Source organism: Eretmochelys imbricata, chromosome 1, assembly GCF_965152235.1.
Source record: "Eretmochelys imbricata isolate rEreImb1 chromosome 1, rEreImb1.hap1, whole genome shotgun sequence".
In the NCBI taxonomy this organism is placed as follows: domain Eukaryota; kingdom Metazoa; phylum Chordata; order Testudines; family Cheloniidae; genus Eretmochelys; species Eretmochelys imbricata.
In genome coordinates this window covers 290,690,746-290,712,499 of record NC_135572.1, presented here as the reverse complement: position 1 = coordinate 290,712,499, position 21,754 = coordinate 290,690,746, and the positions used below count along the sequence as shown (strand labels likewise).

Here is a 21,754-nt window from a genome sequence, read left to right as displayed (position 1 = left end):
GTCTAACATACATACAGGTACAGAGAAGGGCTACTAGGATGATCCGAGGAATGGAAAACTTGTCTTATGAAAGGAGACTCAGGGAGCTTGGCTTGTTTAGCCTAACTAAAAGAAGGTTGAGGGGAGATATGATTGCTCTCTATAAATATCAGAGGTATAAATACCGGAGAGGGAGAGGAATTATTTAAACTCAGTACCAATATGGACACAAGAACAAATAGATATAAACTGGCCACTAGGAAATTTAGATTAGAAATTAGACGAAGGTTTCTAACCATCAGAGGAGTGAAGTTTTGGTATAGCCTTCCAAGGGAAGCAGTGGGGGCAAAAGATCTATCTGGCTTTAAGATTAAACTCGATAAGTTTATGGAGGAGATGGTATGATGGGATAACATGGTTTTGGTAATTAAATATTCATGGTAAATAGGCCCAATGGCCTGTGATGGGTTATTAGATGGGGTAAGATCTGAGTTACCCAGGAAAGAATTTTCTGTAGTATCTGGCTGATGAATCTTGCCCATATGCTCAGGGTTTAGCTGATCGCCATATTTGGGGTCAGGAAGGAATTTTCCTCCAGGGCAGATTGGAAGGCCCTGGAGGTTTTTCGCCTTCCTCTGTAGCATGGGGCACGGGTCACTTGCTGGAGAATTCTCTGCTCCTTAAAGTCTTTAAACTACAATTTGAGGACTTCAATAGCACAGATATAGGTGTGAGGGTTTTTTTTTTTGTAGGAGTGGTGGGTGAAATTCTGTGGCCTGCGTTGTGCAGGAGGTCAGACTAGATGATCATAATGGTCCCTTCTGACCTAAATATCTATGGATTGGCTACATAACAGGGAAAGAGCCCGCTTGGAAACTTCTTTCCCCCAACATCCTCCCCAAACCTACACCCCCTTTCCCGGGGAAGGCTTGATAAAAATCCTCATCAATTTGCATAGGTGAACACAGACCCAAACCCTTGGATCTTAAGAACAATGAAAAAGCAATCAGGTTCTTAAAAGAAGAATTTTAATTGAAGAAAAAAAGTAAAAGAATCACCTCTGTAAAATCAGGATGGTGAATACCTTACAGGGTAATCAGATTCAAAACATAGAGAATCCCTCTAGGCAAAACCTTAAGTTACAAAAAGACAGAAAAACAGGAATATACATTCCATTCAGCACAGCTTATTTTATCAGCCATTTAAACAAAACAGAATCTAACGCATATCTAGCTAGATTACTTACTAAGTTCTAAGACTCCATTCCTTTTCTGTTCCCAGCAAAAGCAACACAGACAGAGAGAGCCTTCCCCCCCCACCCCCAGCTTTGAAAGTATCTTGTCTCCTCATTGGTCATTTTGGTCAGGTGCCAGCGAGGTTATCCTAGCTTCTTAACCCTTTACAGGTGAAAGGGTTTTTCCTCTGGCCAGGAGGGATTTTAAAGGTGTTTACCCTTCCCTTTGACACCCCCCCTTGGTAGATTATTCCAGAACTTCACTCCTCTGATGGTTAGAAACCTTTGTCTAATTTCAAGCCTAAACTTGTTAATGGCCAGTTTATATCCATTTGTTCTTATGTCTACATTGCCGTTTAACTTAAGTAACTCCTCTGTAAATACATCAAAGAGATAAATACAAGGGTGGGAGAGAGCAACCATATCTCCCCTCAGCCTTCATTTAGTTAGGCTAAACAAGCCAAGGTCTTTGAATCTCCTCTCATAAGGTAGGTTTTCCATTCCTCAGATCATCCTAGTAGCCCTTCTCTGCACCTGATCCCGTTTGAATTCATTTTTCTTAAACATGGCAGACCAGAACTGCACACAGTATTCCAGGTGTGGTCTCACCAGTGCCTTATACCATGGTACTTACACTTCCCTGTCTCTACTGGAAATACCCTGCCTGATGCATTTTTGGACGGCATGATCCTTTTCACAGCTCAGTCATCCTGTGATCAACTAATTCACCCAGGTCTTTCTCCTCCTCCTGTCGCTTCCCACTGATAAATCCTCAGCTTATAGCAAAAATTCTTGTTGTTAGTCCTTAAGTGTATGACATTGTACTCTTCATTATTAAGTTTTATCCCATTTCTATTCCAGTTTTCAAGGTCATCCAGACCTTCTTGTATGGTATTACGGTCCTCCTCCATATTGAACTTCTGAACTTCATGTCATCCACGGATTTTATTAGCACAATCCCAGTTTTTGTGCCAAGATCATTAATGAAGTTAAAATAGGTCCAAAAACCAATCCCTGAAGAACTCCACTCATAACCTCCCTCCATCCTGACAGTTCACCTTTTAGTATGACTCCTTGTAGTCTCCCCTTTAACCAGTTCCTCACCCAACTTTCTGCCAACACAGTAATCCCCCATCTTCTGTAATTTAATAATTTCCTATGTGGAACTGGATCAAATGCCTTACTAAAATCCAGGTAGATGTGAACTGATTTTTGTAGACAAAGAACATGCAGATATCTTAAAGAATGAGATCACATTGGTCTGGCACAATCTACCTTTTGTAAAACCATGTTATATTCTATCCCAATTACCATTTATCTCTATGTCCTTAACTACTTCCTCTTTCAAAATTTGTTCCAAGACCTTACATACAACTGAGGTCAACCTAATGGGCCTGCAGTTTCTTAAAAATAGATACTATATTAGCAATTCTGTAGTCATAGGGTACAACCCCCGAGTTCACGGATTCATTAAAAATCCTTGCTATTGGGCTTGAAATTTCATGTGCCAGTTCCTTTAATATTCTTGGATGGAGATTATCCAGCCCCCTGATTTAGTCCCATTAAGCTGTTTGACTTCCACCTCAGATGTGGAAATTTCCACTTCCATATCCTCATTCCCATTAGCCACCCTTGCACTATCCCGAAGAACCTTATTACCACTTAGACACTTTGCCTCAGTTTAAGTGTTGTCACGCCTAGATTATCTTTAATTTTCACCCCATCCTCAGTGCTCAGCAGTCCCACTTCTTCTTTCCTTAGTTTCTTTCTACTTATATGGCTACAGAACCTTTTACTATTGGTTTTAATCTTCTTTGCAAGGTCCAACTCTGCTTGGCTTTTGACAGCTCTCTTTTCTGACCTCCAAGAGGAATCATCTTTCCTTGCTGATCTAGCCCTTTCTGCTTTCTCTTAATACCCTCTTTGAGACGCTTATCCATTCAGCTTGGTCTGCAACCCTTCCCTACAAATGTTTTCCCCTTCCTTGCGATGCAGGCTTCAGACAGTTTTTGCAATGGTGACAAAGTAATTCCAAGCCTCCACCACATTCAGAACCTTGAGTTCAGTCCAGTCCACTTCCCTAACAAATTCCCTTAATTTTTTAAAGTTTGCCCTTTTGAAAATCAAGGACCCTAGAAGCAGATCTATTTTTGTTTATCCTTCCATTTAGTTTAAACTGAATTAGCTCATGATGACTTGAACCAAGGTTGTCCCTACAATCAGCTCGTCTATGAGGTCCTTACGACTCACCAATGCCAAATCTAAAATGGCATCACCTTCAGTCGGTGCAGTGATTCACACCCAGGAAAATCTGGGCCCTACTACTAGTAGTAACACTTGTCCTCCAATCTGTGTGTGATTATGGGAAACTAACTTCCCAGATAATTCCCAGTATTTATTTCATTAAAAACATTAAAGAGGTCTCTATCCATATCCAAATTGGATTCTGGGGGGTCTGTAGCATACCCCAAGCACTAGCCCTGGGGAACCTCTGGTAGTTCTTCCTCAGTGATTTTTGACCCAAAACAGACGGTCTTATCCATCACTTCTTTTATTTAGTCTACCTTGTCATTAATATACTACTCCACCACCTTTACATTTATTTCTGTCTTTCTTGAACAGCACATACCCTTCAATACCTGTACTCCAGTCATGACTACTATTCTACCACATTTGCTATCCTTACAATACCTGGTTTCACTTCCTGCATGAGTAGTTCTAGTTCCTCCATTTTGTTATCCAGGCTCCTTGCATTGGTATACAAACATTTTAATTGTTTCTGCTTGGCTTTGCCCAGATTCCTCACCCAATTGGGTACAGCCATTTTACTGCCAGTGTCACCTACCTGTTAGCTTAATTGATATGAGCACTCTTTCCTCTTAACGTTCATTCTTCTACCCACTGCTGTTCCTTTCTCCATTGCTGCATTCTCTTTCTTGATTTTCCCCCATCAACATTAGAATCAGACATGAAGATTACACGATCATCTCCCAACCATCTCCTCTGAGTTCCTAGTTTAAAGCTCTTTTAATCATTTGTGCCAACCTCCAACCCAGATGTCTATTTCCCTCCCTACTCAGGTGGAGTCTGTCCCATGACAACAGTCCTCTGTCCCTGAATACTTCCCAGTGGTCAAACACTCCAAAACCCACCTTATAGCACCACTGCCTGGGCCATCTGTTGATCATCATACCTTTGAGATCTGGATGCACTGGGCTTGGGGGGCGGAGAAGGAGTGCTGTTCCTAGGTGCAGGGGCAACGGGACTCAGCAGGGAATCCCGGTGAAGATGGTTGGAGCTCAGCAGGGAGGTCTGGGTGTGGGGGCTCAGTGGGGAGGTTCGGGTGCTGGGGTAGTGGGGCTTGATAGGGTGGGGATCGAGGCGCAGCAGGTCGGGGATCAGTGGGGTGGAGGGGGCTCAGAGGGGTCCAGGTGTATGGCAGTAGGAATTGTCAGGGTGAGGGTTTGATGGGCCTGCTTAACAGGGGAGCCCCAGCTGCTGCCGAGGGGATACTGCATGCCAGACTCTTGCTTCTCCCCACAATTCCCCTATCCCCTTTCTTCTCTATCCCCCTCCCCTCACTCCCACGTTCCCCTCCCCCTGCTCTATTCCACCCCTTCCTTCCTCACTGCCTCTTCCCCAACCCCCGCTTACCCAGCCCCACCGCAGGCACTCACTGTTGCACAGAAAACAGGAAAGCTCCCAGCACACACAAAGGGAGCACAACTACCACTCGGACTCAGGAGGCGGTGTTCAGCTGCAGAGGCAGCAGAGCGGAAAGCAGCCTCCTTCAGCTGGATAGCTGTGTGCTTGCAGAAATGAGGGTGGGCAGTGGCATGGAACCCTGTGTGTCTCCCCTGTGCCTCACTGTTTGGAGGGGGCAATCCCCCCCAAAAAACTGCAGCCATGGTCACCCCACCTCCCTCCTCCAGCGTGGCTTCCCTTTGCTTCCCTGCCATTTTCTGCAGGGAAGCCCAGGAATTCTACAGGAGAGCCATTTTTAGTGGGCATGCAGAATCTCCCAGGCAGTATACTTCCTTCAGTTTGCATGTGAAACTCCAGAAAAAGACCTGTAAATTACTCTAAGATTTCTATATTTAAAATAATCACTATGAGTTATATCTATTCCTCTTAGTTTTAATTAGAGTATGAAAACAAATATTGTATTAAGAAACCCTGATGCTTTAGTGAAGCACCATGTGTAATTTCAGTGTATTATATACAGATAGTACAGAAATATTTTCTATAGGAAAAATAAACAGAAATATATGTGTAAACATTCTCGATGAAAGCCTGCCACCCACTGAAGTCAACTGCAGAACTCCCATTGACTTCAGCGGGGCAGGATTTCACCTCTAAAGCATATAGCAGTGACAGAATATTTTAAAAGTGCATATGTTATGTGCAACAATTCTTTAATTTTGAACATTTTATATAAGCATATTTAATTCATATCTATTACGCCTCCTTAATTCAGTCTCTTCTGGTTCCAGTATCTCTCTATTTATTATTTCTTGAACTTCTATCACCTTTGGCTCAATCAGCTGACTAAGTGTGAATTCATCATCACACAGTTCATACTCCTCCTTTCTATAACAACCATCAGTATCTTCAAGCACATCTTCAATACTATGATCTTCTTTGTCATCTGCTTTTTCCTGAGTGTGTCTGCCAAACGACTGAATGAGATCTTCAAGTTTCTCATTACACGTGTGATTAACATCTTAGTTTACAAAACAAGAAAATGGACATTTAAGATTAGTGATAGGGTTTTCAGTTTCAGAAGTCATTCTTAGAAGTTTCAGTTTGAATTCCTCCAAAAAGTCTGACTAATGCATTAGAGACCTATTGAGGCTGAGAACTCATGATGCAGTCAGACAATTCCAGTCTCACTAATAAAGCAGCAGAGGACTTCTGGCTCTAAATGCAGCAGTGTATTCTGGTAGGATTGAACTGTGTTCCCACCTCTAAAGATCCAACATCTCAATTTGTAACTAGGTACCCCACAGGTAAGAAGTGAGCTGCTACTTTTACAGACTACAACAAGTGGCAAAAAATAAGATTTTAAAATACTGTCTGATAATATTCACCAGTATGGAAAGTAAGAACCATATTGCATCCAAGATGTATGAACTGAACATTCAATTATTTACAACTTAAGTAAGCTAAACACTGATTTTACTGTAATAAGGATCTACAACAGGGGTCTCAAACACGCAGTCCGCAGAGCTATTAGCTGTGGCCCGCCAAGTTCTCCGTATCCCCTCCCAGTTATTTCCTGCGGCTGCCAAGCTCCCCTCCCCCGCCGCCTCTCCAATGCACCTCATCCCTGCTCCTCTACCTACCTCCAGGCTCTTCCAGCCGCCAAACAAAGTGCTGTTTGGCAGCACTTAGTGGTTTCCAGGAGGGGCGGCGGGAGCGAGGAGCTGTGTGCTCAGGAGAGGAGGCGGATAAGAGGCGGGGCAGGGATTTGGGGAAGGGGTAGCGGGCAGTGTCAGTGATGCGGCCCTCAGGTCAATGTATTAGTCTTCATGCGGCCCTCCTCGTAATTTGAGTTTAAGATCCCTGATCTACAACATTGACTGAAAACTAGAAGTACCTTTTAGTTTCATTTCTGATTTATCCAATCCACTTTCCTTCATCAGCTGTCTAATGGACTGGAGCTGTGTCATTATTTCATCTTTCTGTTCACAAGCCAAAGCATTAACACTGAAATGAAGAAAGACACAAGAAGCTGAAGGTTCACCTGAGCTACAACTGGAAATGAATACTTGTCAAAATTGCATTGAAAATATTATTCTGACTCCAGAATAGATCGAACTATTTTTTCCAGGTGAATTACTACTACCATGGCTGGAGTGACTAAACAGTTTGAAAACTTGTTGGCAACTATCATTACATTTCCTCTGAAGATTGAGGGAGAAAAAATCAAAACTGAAATATAGCAACTGGCTGATTTCATTACTGAATTTTTATGATGGGTGTTCCAGATTAAGTGCCCACTGAAACATGGAATTAACGATGAAAGCTATTCTAGACAACTTGTCTAAAGAACTCTGAAGGGGAACATTACAGCTTCGATAAGAGTGTTTTATCAAGATGTTTTGTTTTGAAGAGATTGCCGTTAGAGTATTAGCCAATTGCAAGTTTGTCATTTAATTTTCTGGATTTAATAAGTTTCAACACATGCAGTACCTGTTAAATGTAATAATGTATTGAAAGTTAAGTTCAAGAACAGCACTGAGGTAATACATTTGCTTTAATTGAATAATGTAGTTCTCATGAAAGATGTCAAATCAACACCCAGTACTCAGTTCACATGCAGATAGGGACTCTTGATTGCTGATGTACAACACTCCCAATTAGTGTGCCTCAACCCTACTTCAGGGGAGGTACTTTTCTAGAGGTATAGGGAATAACTAACATGAGCTACTTATTTTCTACTGAGACTACCAATGGATCAGAAATTATGATAATTCCCTATGATATACATTCATAGCCACCTAAACCAAATAAGTTAAGTTAATAAAGGCCAAATATGGTCGCTATCAAATGGTAGTTACTTTTGGTCACTACCCATGATCTGGAAGGGGAAGAAACTCCATATTATGTTAAGTCATGAGCCATCCAATCCCCAGCAAAGAATTTCAAATGCTATTTAGGTTTACTTTGTATTTAGAAGAGATTTCACTAAACTATACTTACTTCTCCTTCCTCAGAATCTGTATTAAGTTTCAATTAAGATCAGTTTTTCTACAACTGGGCTTTCCATAATTTTGAAGACAATCTTTAATAAAAATCATTTGAGAAACCAGGAATTTTACTTAGTACTTAAGATAATATTGTTTCTAAAGAACTGAAGCAAAACTGGTGAACATGTTTTATATGGGTGTTTTGAATGTGGCAAGACATGAAAATACCACTTTGCAGTATTATCATCCCATTACTATGCAGCTTACATCTGTATGTCAAAAAGGGAGCTGTCTGTAGGAATGCCTGTTTAAATCTGAAGAGTTGGCTACTGTCTGTACAGCATTATACAAATGCTACATTACAAACAAGGTTTCTCAGTACCTCATAAATAAGATAATCTTGAGATGTTTGTAACTCCCTAAAAAAGTTAGAAGTCAATTAGTATAACTTTATTTAAGGCATAACCTGTATTCCTTATCCTGGAATTACTCACCAGTTTGACAGTGGGTCTAACTGAGTCAATAAAGAATTTAAAATTTTCTCTGTCTGTGCTAGATGCTGCTCCAGTTCCAAAAGCTGATGCTCTAAAAGAAAAGAGTGTATTAGACATGTGTTCGCACTGCAAAATGGCAGCAAAGAAATAAAAACCAATTATATTTCTGGTTGGGTATACATCAAAGAAATAAAGTAACCCCATCTCTGTAAAACTTTGGAGTGACTGTGTGTAAAAGTTGCTCAGCTCTTGGCACTATCTTACTAAAAAAAGGAGGAACTGAAGTTCAGAAAAAGTAACTCCAGTTATCAGACAAATGTGGGAAAAAATTGACGAATGAAAAAGAAAAACTATACACACAATTATTTTTCTAAGCATGATGGGGAGGACACCCTAATAGGTTATAGGGATTTGAAGGATGTAAACACCAGCAAAGGCACAGGAGTTGGTTAGGGTAGTAAATAAAAAGCAATGTAACTAGGAGCAATAAAGGGGAAATCATGACTACAAAGGCAAAACATCCTGAGAGTAAATATTAAGCTCTCTTGCAGGTTCCCCGAAGGACGTAACAGAAACCACATTACTTGGCATTTAGACTAGGCTCAAAAAGACACTAGAAAGTGTGTTGTGGGGAACAATCCTTTATTAATATGCAGTGGTAATGGATTACTCCATTACTCTTTACTACATCTCTTCTATAAAGCTGTTAAACTTTATAGTATAGTTAAAAATCACGACATGCCCAGTCTGACCTACTCTAAAAAATGACATTAGTACACATTGATCTTCTGCTCTAGAGTGCAAGACCCAAGAAAACAGATTGTAATCTACTTAAACTGCCAAACTCCCACCCTCAAAATTACTTTATTGGAGAATATTCAACCAACCATAACGGGTGGGCAAACTATGGCCTGGGGGCCACATCCAGCCCTTCAGATGTTTTAATCTGGCCCTCGAGCTCCCACTAGGGAGCAGGGTCATGGGCTTGCCCCACTCCGCATGTGTCATGGCTCCCAAAAGCAGCAGCATGTCCCCCCTCCGGCTCCTACGTGACCAATGGGAGCTGCAGGGATGGTGCCTGCGGACAGGGCAGCGCACAGAGCCGCCTAGCCACTCCTCAATGTAGGAGACAGAGGGGAGTCCCAGCCCAGAGAACACTCTTGCACCCCCAACCCCATCCCAGAGCCCGCATCCCCAGCCAGAGCTCCCTCCTGCACCCTAAACTCACCATTTCTGGCCCCACCTCAGAGCCTGCACCCCCAGCCGGAGCCCTCACCCTAACCCCCAATTTCGTGAGCAATCATGGCCTGCCATACAATTTCCATACCCAGATGTGGCCCTTGGGCCAAAAAGTTTGCACACCCCTGAACCATAAGAATGGCCATCCTGGATCAGACCAATGGTCCATCTAGACCCGTATCCTGTCTTCCAACAGTGGCCCGTGTCAGGTGCTTCAGAGGGAATGAACAAAATGGGGCAATTATCAAGTGATTCATCCCCTGACGTCCACTCCCAGCATCTCATAGTCAGAGGCCAGGGACACCTAGAGCACAGGATTGCATCCCTGACCATCTTGGCTAATACCCACTGATGGGTATTATAATAGTATTATAATATCCTCCATGAACTTATTGATCTCATTTTTGAACTGAGTTATACTTTTGGCCTTCACAACATCCCCTGGCAATGAGTTGCACAGGTTGGCTGTGCACTGCATGAAGAAGTACTTCCATTTGTTTGTTTTAAACCTACTGCCTATTAATTTCATTGGGTTACCCCTGGTTCTAGTGTTATGTGAAGGAGTAAATACCACTTATTTACTTTCTCCACACCAGTCACAATCATATTCCCCCTTCATCATCATCTCCTCTTTTCAAAACTGAAAAGTCACAGTCTTATTAAACTCTCCTCATATGGAAGCTGTTCTATACCCCTAATAATTTTTGTTGCCCTTCTCTGTACTTTTTCCAATTCTAATAGATCTTTGAGATGGGGTGACCAGAATGAGACATAGTATTCAAGGTATGGGCATACCATGGATTTATATAATGGCATTATGACATTTACTATCTTATCTTCTATCCTTTTCCTAATTATTCCTAACGTTCGGTTCGCTTTTTGGAATGCGACTGTGCATTGAGTGGACGTTTTCACAGAACTATCCATAATGACTCCAAGATCTCTTAAGTGGTAATAGCGAATTTAGATCCCATTGTCTTGTATGTACAATTGGGATTAAGTTTTCCAGTGTGCATTACTTTGCATTTATCAACCAAGAATGTCCTGTTACAGCAAGTTATTCTAAATGTATATTGTGTCCTCATTGCCAAAAAGAACAAGCCAACCAATAAACAAAAGTTATGCCCTTAGCATTTTGAAACCAAAGGCTCACAAATAGCTCCTTTACCTGAAAAATGAAAAAAGGAATTCTATAAATGTAGAAACAGACAAATTGCTAAGGATGTGTTGGATCATATTAAAGAAGTTCTGTATTAAAATCACAAATGAGTTTGATTCCCCAGAGTTTAAATTCCAGGGTATTACTAATTAAGAGGTCTCTTGGTTTTTGGTACTGTTTCTCTCCCTCTATGTGTGAAACTTGCAAGCTGCTAATTGTGTTAGTACATTCTAAGACAGAGTCTGTTCTCAAAGCAATTCACAGAGAGAGAGACTCAAAGCAATACTCTAACAACAGAAACAGCACCCAGAGACTCCCCACCCTTTTGTTGTATTAACAATTGTGATTAAAATAGAGATAGAGGATGTATGTGGATGGATGCTTGGTGTGGATAATAACTGAATGATCAGGGAGGTGCCAGCCTAAGAATCCAGTGTCCATCGGCTGAAGAAGGCGTCAAGTGGAAATAACCAGAGGACCCCCGCCGGAGGGCAGACTGGAATCCACCCAACAGCCTCAAGAATGGGAGAACCAAAGAACAAGATAGCACATTCCTGACGGCTCCAAGATGTTATCTGCTGATTGATTCAGCAACAGCATGATGAAGCAATTCCCATAGACTGGCATAGGAAGAAATTCCTATAAAAATAGACTCTAAAAAGTGAGAACTTTGGGGGTCTGATTCTGCAAACCAACTTCCAGGAGCATCAGATGAGCATCTGACAAGGCCCTGCTCCCTCCTCATGTCCAGGCCACCTTGCCAGTGGCTTGGCATGAGCAACTCTAAGGCTGGTAACTATGATAACAACCTTGCAGAACGTGTGTGTGTGTGTGAATAAATATGAGATTGAATGGAATGTTATAACTATAACTAACTGCTTACTAGGATTCTTTCTGTATTCACAATAAATGTGGTATTTTGCCTTTTTCCCTTTAATAAGATCCTGCTGGTTTTTATTTTATTGGTACAACAGATGGACAGACAAGAAGAGCACAAGCATGTAGAGACAAAAATCAGAACGCCTAAGACAAAATGTGTTACATCTAGCAAGAAACAAAAGGCAATATGAAGAGGTTCTAGAAATACATTAGGAGGAAGAGAAAGTACTGGACCACAGCTTAGCTGGAGAAGGAGAACTAAGAACACGTGACATCAAGAAGGCTGAGGTGTTTAATGCCTGTTTTGCTTAAGTCTTCCATAAAAAGGTTAACACAATATTAACAATAAGAGGGAAGGAACAAGTTAGAGAATATTTAGATAAATTAGATGCATTCAAGATGGCAGGCCTGACAAAGTTTACCCTAAGGAACTGAAGGAATTAGACATAGCAATCTCAGAATCATTGGGAATTATCTTCAAAAATTCACGGAGGATGGGTACGGTCCCAGAAGCCTGGAAAACAGCAAACATAGTACATATCTTTAAAAAGGGGAACAAAGGACTCAGCTAATTAGAGACCAGTCAGCCTAACTTTGATACTTGTAAAAATACTGGAACAAGTTATTAAAACAATCAATCAGTTTGTAAGTGCCTACAGGATAATAGGGTTTCATGTAATAGTCCACATGGATTCATCAACAATAAATCCTGACAGGCCCCTTCTTTGATAGGGTTACTGGCCCACTGGCTGGGGTGGAAGTAGCATGTGTGATAGATCTTGATGTTAGTAAAGCTTTTGACACAGTCCCACATGACAGTCTATTAAGCAAACTAGGGAAATGTAGTCTAGAAGAAGTTACTATAGGGTGGATGCACAGCTGGTTGAAAGACCATTCTCAAATAATAGTTATCAACAGTTCACTGTCAAACTGGAAGGGTGTATCTCATGGGGTCTCTCAGGGGTCAGTCCTGGGTTTATTACTATTCATTATTTCCATTAATGACTTGGAATGAAGTGGAGAATATGCTCGTAAAGTCTGAGGAGGACATCAAGCTGGGAGGGGTTTCAAACACTTTGAAGGACAGGATTAGAATTAAAAACAAAACTGAAAAACTGGTCTGGAATCAACAAGATGAAATTCAATAAAGACAAGAGCAAAGTACTGCACTTTGGAAGGAAAAAAATCAAATGTGTGAACACAAATTGGGAAATAACTTGCTAGGCAGTAGTATTGCAGAAAAGGATGAGGGTGTTATAGTGGATCATAAATTGAAAATGAGCCAACAATGTGAATCAGTTTCAAGAAACTCAAATGTCATTCTGGGACGTATTAAGAAGGGTTGTATGCAACACAGGAGGTAATTGTCCCACTCTAGTTAGCAATGGTAGGCCTCAGCTAAAGTTGGGTGTCCAATTTGGGGCACCACACTTTAAGAAATATGTGGACAAGCTAGAGAGTCCTTGGGAAAGCAACAAAAAGGATAAGAAGTTTAGAAAACCTGAACTATCAGGAAAGGTAAAACAATGGGACATATTTAGTCTTGAGAAAAGAAAGCTGAGGGAGGACTTCAGTCTTCAAATATGTTAAGGGCTGTTATAAAGAAAGATGACAGTGATGAATTGTTCTCCATGTACACTCAAGGCAGGACAAGAAGTCAATTGTTTAATCTGCAGCAACGGAGATTTAGGGTGGATATTAAGAAAAACACTCACTAAAACAATAGGTAAGCTCTGGACTAGGCTTCCAAAGAAGGTTGTGAAATCCCTACCATTGGAGGCTTTTAGGAACAGGTTGGACAAACACCTGTCAGGTATGATCTTGGTATGCTTGGTGCTGCCTCAGCACAGTGGGTGGGCTAGAAAGCTGCTCCGAGTCCCTTCCAGACCCACATTTCTCTGACTGTAAGTATGCCACTACTGAGCACTGCTCTATGCCTATCACATACCCAAGCACCTAATTTTAAATTAACAGTCTTGCTAATGTTCTTCAAAGCATTTTAATAAACTAAGGGATTGGGTTTTGTTCTGCAACATATCAATGAATGCATATGGTTTTATTTTAGAAGGAAAACTATGCATTTTGCAATTATGCAGGTTCTGAACTGATGCCTTGCCTGTTTCTTTTGCCTTATCTTCTGTATTTTTCTGTTTCTTGGAAGAACTTCCTTCTTGAGATTTCATCTAAAAAAAAGTGAAGTTACACTTAACCCAACATAATAGCTTAATATATGTTTTAGAAGATAGAAACCTTATTTAAGCATCTAAATCTATTAAAAGTCTCAGCTACTGTTTACTTTGTGATATTTTCATTCACCCTTGATCCCCCCCACTCCTCAAATGCAGCAAAGCTCTCACTGAAACTATCCAAAGCTTTTTGCTAAAGGGACATTTTAACATTTGTGAAATAATGTCCATAAAACGTTTGTCCAAATCACTCTAGTTTTGCTAGTGTAGTAGGTGTCCTGTTGCTTTCAGCAGATGCATTATATAAAACAAAATAATTTTATTTGTTTCAGATTATCTCACCAGAAGTACTCACTTCAGAATCAGACAATTTATTTCAGAAGCTGCCAGAAAACAAGCCAAGGATAACAAAGATGCGTGTATAAAACTACGTTCAAGATCTTACATATGTTCATCGACCCAAAATATTTTGACTTCTACCTCAAATATGTCATTGTAAGCACATAGAAAAAAAACACTGATTTACACTGCTACCTTAAACTAGGTGCCACATTTTTGTCAAAACGGTTTACAGAATTTCTCAAGTCACTGTATGAACAATGCATGAAAATTGCTATACGGCTATTCAATTGTGCAAATACACAAATTGGTCTCAAATTTATTAAGGGGAATTTGTTTTAGCAGACACATTAACACCTTCAATTTACATTTAACCACAAAAATCTTCAGAAATTTAACCTCCTAGACCATATAATTATGCAAGACAATTAAGACTCCATTTCTGATCAATGTATGCTAACTGCCTCAACAACAGTATGTTAATAAATCTCCAAGTATGTGAAGACTATAAACACCAAGAATGCTGAGGAATGCCAGCATACAGGGTGGTAGGGAGAAATCTCAATGGGAATGATACCTTTATTTAAAATAAAAAAAAAAAAAAAAAGTTATGCTGAATGTCAGGAAAATTTTCTTGATAAGGCCTTTCGGGCCCTGGAATTCTCCCCCAAGAAAAGTGGTGGAAGCCCTATCTATATCTAGGGCTTCCACTATTTTTCTTGGGAAAAATTCCAGGGCCTGAAAGGTCTTATCAAGGAAAACAAAAATATATATATTATATAATATAATATAATATCTGGGGCATTTAAAAGGCAAAGGGGGGAGGTTTTGCTTTTTACTGGATAAGCAACCTCTAGCAATGACCTTTTCTCTCAAACCATACAGTTAAGCCTCTTGTAGCACAGGCCCTCATCCTGAATCTCAATTACCACTACCTTTTCTTCTCCAGCTTTGAGAAATGCAGTCTGCCCTGCTTATATTGCTGCAAAAATAGTTTTCATGGCTCACCACTTTGACTAGGTCAGCCCCCTTTGCATTCCTCCTTCTCCTCACAGCAAACACGCTACTCATCTTTTCTTTTAAGGCCCTCCATGATACTTCTGCAGGAATTCTATGCCAAAAAATTCTGCATATTTTGTCAAAATAACACAATATAATCATGCTTATGTCAATTATTTTGGAAATACAGCAAGTATGTCTGTAATAATTGCTGGAAAGGAGCCTGGGAGTGAACCTGGAGGGTTGTTGGGTGTGGGTGGGAGAGTATGGAACAGGGTTTGTTTGTTTGTTTTGAGGGGGGTGGATTGTTAGGCAGTTCGGAAGCATCCCCCACACTGACCCTAGCTGACCCCTAGTCTCTCCCCCTCACTCAGCCACCCTCCCATGCCCCCTGGGGTCCTACAACACCCCCCTCACTCAGCCACTCCCCCATACACCCTGTCTCCCCCATCACCCTGCACCCCCATGTCTCTTGGGGTTCCCCTCATCACCCTGCACCTCCAGTCCTAGTCAGCCCCTAGCTCAATGCTGTCACCCCAGTAGCTCCTGTGCCCCCACCCCAGTCTGTCCCCCACACCCTTCTGAACCCCAGTCTATGTGACCCCCAGCAGCCCTGTGTGCCCTGCTCTGTCCATCCCTCCATATCCTGAGTCTCCTCACCTGGCCCTGTTGGCAGGGCACTGTGAGGAATGCAGTCTCTCCCCTCCTCCCTATCTGCAGCTGGCTGCTCCAGCCTGAGTCAGCTGCCCTCTGTTCTGGCATCACAGTAGCCCCTGGTGGGTAAAATGTGTAACCACAGCACCTCTCCAGCAGAATTCTATTTTCTGCAGAGAAAAAAAAAAAAATCTGTGAGGGACATGAATTCTCCACATGTGCAGTGGCACAGAATTCCCCAGAAGTACCTTTGAGGCCTGTCCTCCATTATCTCCTATGCACATGAAGATGTCAACTTCAGCAGCATCCGCTTTGATAATGACACCAGCCTTTGTAAATTTAACAAATGTGTTACAAACAAGCACCTTCACGCTCTCTCCCATATTGCTTCTCATGTATGGGAGGAGGTTCCCCATAAACACCCACAAGGCCAACTGATCAGCCTCCTTAAAACTCTCTTCTCTCACGATGTCCATAAAAGAAACTTACACCAGCTGCTGACTGCCGTTAAACGTGACAACTACTTTTCATGCTGACCAGTTTTGACTTATTACCTTATGCTCCTTGTTTATTGTACTCACCTGTAGGCTCTGGTCTCATTTAGACTGTAATCACTTCAGAAAAGTGACTGTCATTTTATTATGTGTTTGTATAGTGCCCAGAATGGTTTTCTCCAGTTCTAGGACTAGAGATCTTAGTAGCTACCACAATGCAAATAAATATCAGGTCCTCACTTCACTAGAAAACTGGATTACCACCTCTCTTTTGGCACTAAAAATACATATGGTGTTCTGTTTTTTAAACAAAATTCCCCATTGTTGCTGCATAACTGATGGGAGGAAAAAAGTCTAGACTTTTCTTACTGCTAAAGATTTCAGGGCGTGTCTATACAGTGCTCCTAGCATGCTCTAGAAGGTACCTAGTTACATGAATTAGGTACCTTTAGACCCTGCTGGCATGTTCTAAGACAAGGCAGGTAGATTTACTCCTGAGAGAATTTTACAGAAAAAAAATTAAAAATTCTACCTATTTTATTTGTCAGACCACCACCACCACACCATTTTCAATTATTTGCTGAAAAGTGTTTTGAAATAAATTACCTAAATAACTGAAAATGGTGTGGTTCATAGAATCATAGAATATCAGGGTTGGAAGAGACCTCAGGAGGTCATCTAGTCCAACCCCCTGCTGAAAGCAGGACCAATCCCCAATTTTTGCCCCAGATCCCTAAATGGCCCCCTCAAGGATTGAACTCACAACCCTGGGTTTAGCAGGCCAATGCTCAAACCACTGAGCTATCCTCCATTGTGTTACTGTGTTATTTTGACAAATAAAATAGGCAGCATTTTGCAGAAATTAAAGTTTTTAGGCGCAGAATTTTTAATTTTAGGTTCAGCATTCCCTCAAGAGTACCAGGGTTCTGTGTGGTACAATTTAGATGCAGGCAGCTCTGTGGGAAATCCAGGTGCAAGGGGGATCTGTATGCACAAGGACTCGTTGTGGGGTTCTGGGTGCAGGGGAGTCCAGGTGAAGATGGTTAGGGCTCAGTGCTGGGGGGTCCAAATGCTGGGGCAGTGGGTGAGGTTTGAGGGGGTGGAGGGCTCTGGATGCAGGGAAGTCTGAGGGTGGGGGGCTCCTGATGCAAGGGGTGAGGCTTGGCAGGGTGGGAATTCCGGGGGCAGGGGTGCTGGGACTGGTCCCGATGCACAAAGGTTGGGTAGACAGGGGGAACAGCTCCCCATACAGTGACCCCTTTCCTCGCGGAGGAGGAACAGTGGGGCTAAGAAGTGGGGGGATGGGTCACTGTATGGGGAGCTGCTCCCCGTCTGACCAACCCCCATGCATCTGGACTCACCCCACATACCCAAACCCCTCACCGAGCCTCACTCTCTCACATGCAGAACTCCCAACCACTGAGCCTCACCCTCTGCACCCACACCCCTCCGCCATTCAGAGCTTCCTGCAGCTGGGGGGAGGTTTCTGGGGGGTTGATCTGACCCAACCCTAGTTGCTCCATGTGGGGGAGGGGGAACTTCATCTCCATGTCGTCCTCCTCCCCCCTCCCCTGCCCAGCCGGGACTAATATCCCTGTGCAGCCAGGGCATCCACAGACACCTCCATCCCCTTTCCCTCCAGCAGTGAGACTTAACTATCCCCCAGCTGCTCCAGGTGCCTGGACAGATGCATCTGCACTGCCAGGGAGTGAGCACTGGTACAGCTTCTCTTTGCTTCACCACAGAAACCATTTTTCTGCAGGGAAGCAAAGAGAATCTGCAGGGGGACACGTTTCTATGTGGGAAGAGAGAGAGAGAGAGAGAGAGAGAGTTTGAGCTGCTGCTTAGATTATGAATAGTACTATTGTATGAGGCTGTATCTCCAAAGTCTTGCCCAAGACCCAGAGAGGGAAGTTAGGATCTTAGATTTTAAATGTAAAAGACAAGAGGAAAAATGAAGAGTTAGAAAGTCTCCATACACACACAAAAAAAGCAGTAAACAGCACAGTTTTTACTTTGCAGCTCACCTTTGAAACCACACTGGGCAAAAACCAAAATAGGAGTATTTTAAAGGACAATCTGCATGGACACAGGGGAGGAACAAATGACCTGTTAGGTCTTCACAATCTCTCACTTCTATGGTTAAGATATTTATATTTAATATTTACCTTTAGGAATTTGTATGCTGCAAAGACCCCCACACCAATAGCATACAAGGGCATGAGAGTAAAAGCTAAGTCTTTGCCACTTCCTCTAGTTCTCTCACTCTTCCTGTCCTTTTCCCTTACATGCCTCATCTGCTGAAAGCTTTGGTATGCTTTACTTTCAGAACCTCCTGAATTCAGATGAGACTGATGAACTCTCTCAGAGGCACCTGCAAAATGAAATATTTTAAAAGAAAAAGTTTAGCCTTGTAGTTAATTTCAAAATGAGACTGTTCTGAGATTTTCCTCCTTGTAGATTCACCATTTCTTTCTGTTTTTGGTGATTGTTAATAAATAGAGAATTAGGATATTAGTGTGTAAGGCTCTTTCACCGGTAAAAGACCCTGCAAACCCGAGTTGGGCATCTGAGTGTCAAGGACAGGAACACTTCTGTAAACTGCTTTCAGTTAAGCCTACAGCTGTCAGGGGACATGCTTCAGACCTGGGTCTGGGTTTGCAGCAGGCTAGTGGGTCTGGCTCAAACCAGGCCGGGCACTGAAGTCCTAAACTGACAGGGCAGGAAAGCAGGAGTAGAAGTAGTCTTGTTATTTCTCCTGGTTTACAACTGCCTTCAATTTATCAAATCCTAAGGCTGTCTCAAGAAGTTAAATTGATCTAATTAATTGCAAATATTAAAATGGAGCACTTGCCTTTAGATATATAGGGCCAAATCCTTGGCTGGCATAAATTAGCACAGTTCCATACCAATTTAGACCAGACAAGGATTTGGATTTAGTGAACAGCTCCAATCTCAGCACAGATGAAGATTATTAGTTTTAAACAAATGTCATCCCCAATGCCTGTTTGCAGAAGTAAATACTAGCACATTATCCACCAATCAACATTATTTGATTTCCTTATTGAGATTGTAACACTCAGCTTTTTCACACTTCCCTGCATCCTGTTTTTACCATTTATTTGGAATAAAAATAAGACTAAGATCACCAGTTGGTTACAAGCAATACCTCGTTAGCCTAATAAAATGTGTGCTTTTGAGAACAGAGCATCATTTACACTTTTAGGAGAGGGGGAAATGCTCCCAGTTACCTCCTCTCTGTTAAATGAAACAAAGTGTGTCTTAGCAACGTCTCTATCTTGTGATTCCTTTATAATCACTTCATTCTGTTGACTGCAAATAGTTATGTTTATTTTATGCACCAGAACACTGGGTGAGTGTAGGAAGTTAGATAGTTTGACTTATTCAGAGTTGCTTGTCACAAAACTCTTTTCAAGCTAGCCTCCGATGTGTAGCTCTAAACATGAAAACACAAAGCAATTCCAACTATTGGCCACATATAAGTGTTTACAGAGAGGGAGGCAAAGGCCAAAGCCTGGTCTACACTATAGGGTTCCTTGACACAAGCGGTCTTACATCACCTAGCTGTGGAAGTCTTCACTTACATTTGACTCCAGCTGACATAAGTGCCTCACTACACCAATTTAGTAACATCACCTCCCCAAGCAGCCTAGAATCAGGGTCAATGTAATTAGGTCAGCATCCGTGTAAACACGGAGTTGCTTACATCAACTACTAGATGCTTTCGGGAGCCACCCCACAATGCCCCATACTGGCGATAAAATTGGTAGAAGGGCTCCTGGTGGTGTCGAGGACCCACACCACCAACACAAGGAGCCAAGCCTGCACAAGAACACAGGAGCGATCTGTGGCTGTATGCCAACATAAGATAGGTCGATATAATTTTGTTGGGTAGACATGGCCTAAAAAGGCTGTGACTTCACCCCATTCCACAAACCCTCCTGACTGGAGACCAGGGTCACAGATTGCGCCATCTCTCACACCCCCAAGCTAACCCCCCGCGGGGGTGGGGAATAGCATAAGAGAAATCGCTGCCTGTTACCTTTTCTCCCACCACCTCTCCTCCAGCTAGGGGGACAAGGAGGGCAGAGGGGGTTCAGCCTGTTACCCAAAGCCGGCCCACCGGCCTAAGGAGGACGCTTAACAACAAGTGGCGCCGCCAGTCTCCGCTGCTGCCGGGACAGAAGGGAGGCTCGGGCGGCGGCTCCTCCGGAGACAAGTCGCAGCGCCCGGCGGCAGGGGGCGGTCTGTACCTGTGGGGGGCGGATAGGGACCGTAGCGACCGGGGCCAGCCTTGCCCCCCCGCAAGGCTCTGCCTGCTCCTCCTCCGCCCCCGAACAGCCTGGGCACCGCCACGAAGAGGCAGAGCAGCAGCACGACAGAGACCATGCCCTGCTGCAGCGCAGAGACCGCCATGGCTTAGCCGCGCGCGCACGCGCCCAGACGCCCGCTGCGAAGCCCTGGCCCGCTGTCCCTTCAGGAGGAAGGAGCCGGACCTGCCGAGGAGCTGCCAGGGAGGCCGGGATGAGAGGCGGCCCCAGCCCTGCTGCGGCTCCTCCTCCCCTGTCGGTATCGCCCCCCTGCGGGCTCCAGCCTCTCCTTGGCTAGCAGCAGGATCTGGTTCAGACAGCGCTGCAGTCATAGGCTGTCCCCCAGCCCTGTCATGGGTCCCGCTCCCTCATTGCAAAACAGCCCCCAAACACCCCTGCAGAGAGCCAGGTCGCGCCTTACAGTCCTCCTAATACACCCACCACAGGAACACCACGTGGTGCAGTACAGCCCTGTTACACCCACCCACTGAAACACCACGATAGGAGCTGCTCAATGCTCCAGTCAGGTCACACAGAAACACCACGATACGGAGCCTTTCAGTGCAGTGCAGTTATAATAAACACACATTCTTTAATGAAAAATAAAAATTAAGACATTATAAATACGCCTCATCCACAAAAAAGCAAGATTTAGTAATGCCAAATGCCCTTCCCCATGAGTGTTTTAGACTGAGATAGATGAAATCTTTAATAAATAAAATAAAACACGAATAATTAATTATTATTATTTATTGGACTATTGTAGCTGAATAGACGAGAAATTTCATTCCGTAATGGGAAATATTTACAATTTCAAAATATTTTCTCTCTCTCTTTTCACCCCCCCCCCCCCCACACGCACACACACACTTACTTTTAATTCAGCATATATCCTTCTTATTACTCAACAGTGGAAAATGTAATTAGACAAGAACTCGAACTGTTCAGGTAGTTAGAAAGAATTGGGATGGAAAACCTCTGCGCTATAAGAAGTATATTGGGAATGCTGGAGTGGACTTGACACATTTTTGGAGGCTATGCAATGTTTCCAGACTGGACCTGTTTCAAACATTTT

At 42.8% G+C, this 21,754-nt stretch overlaps 1 protein-coding gene across 1 annotated transcript; it reads right to left on the bottom strand.

The window, feature by feature from the left end:
* Positions 1-5,341: 5,341 nt before the first annotated feature.
* On the bottom strand, positions 5,342-20,859 carry CCDC107 (coiled-coil domain containing 107). Its single transcript, XM_077832760.1, has 6 exons — positions 20,623-20,859; positions 18,517-18,722; positions 13,793-13,859; positions 8,400-8,490; positions 6,813-6,922; positions 5,342-5,936 (listed from the first exon to the last, which is right to left on the bottom strand). The coding sequence occupies exons 1-6, from the start codon at positions 20,783-20,785 to the stop codon at positions 5,644-5,646; spliced, it is 930 nt and encodes a 309-aa protein (XP_077688886.1). The 5' UTR covers positions 20,786-20,859; the 3' UTR covers positions 5,342-5,643.
* Between the last annotated feature and the right edge of the window lie 895 nt (positions 20,860-21,754).

Coding starts and splice junctions, on each gene's coding strand:
- CCDC107 (XM_077832760.1), bottom strand. CDS start 20,785: ATGGCGGTCTCTGCGCTGCAGCAGGGCATGGTCTCTGTCGTGCTGCTG. Junction 18,723..20,622: donor TCCCTATCCGCCCCCCACAG/GTACAGACCGCC, acceptor TTCATTTTGCAG/GTGCCTCTGAGAGAGTTCAT. Junction 5,937..6,812: donor ATCAGAAATGAAACTAAAAG/GTACTTCTAGTT, acceptor TTGTAAACTAAG/ATGTTAATCACACGTGTAAT.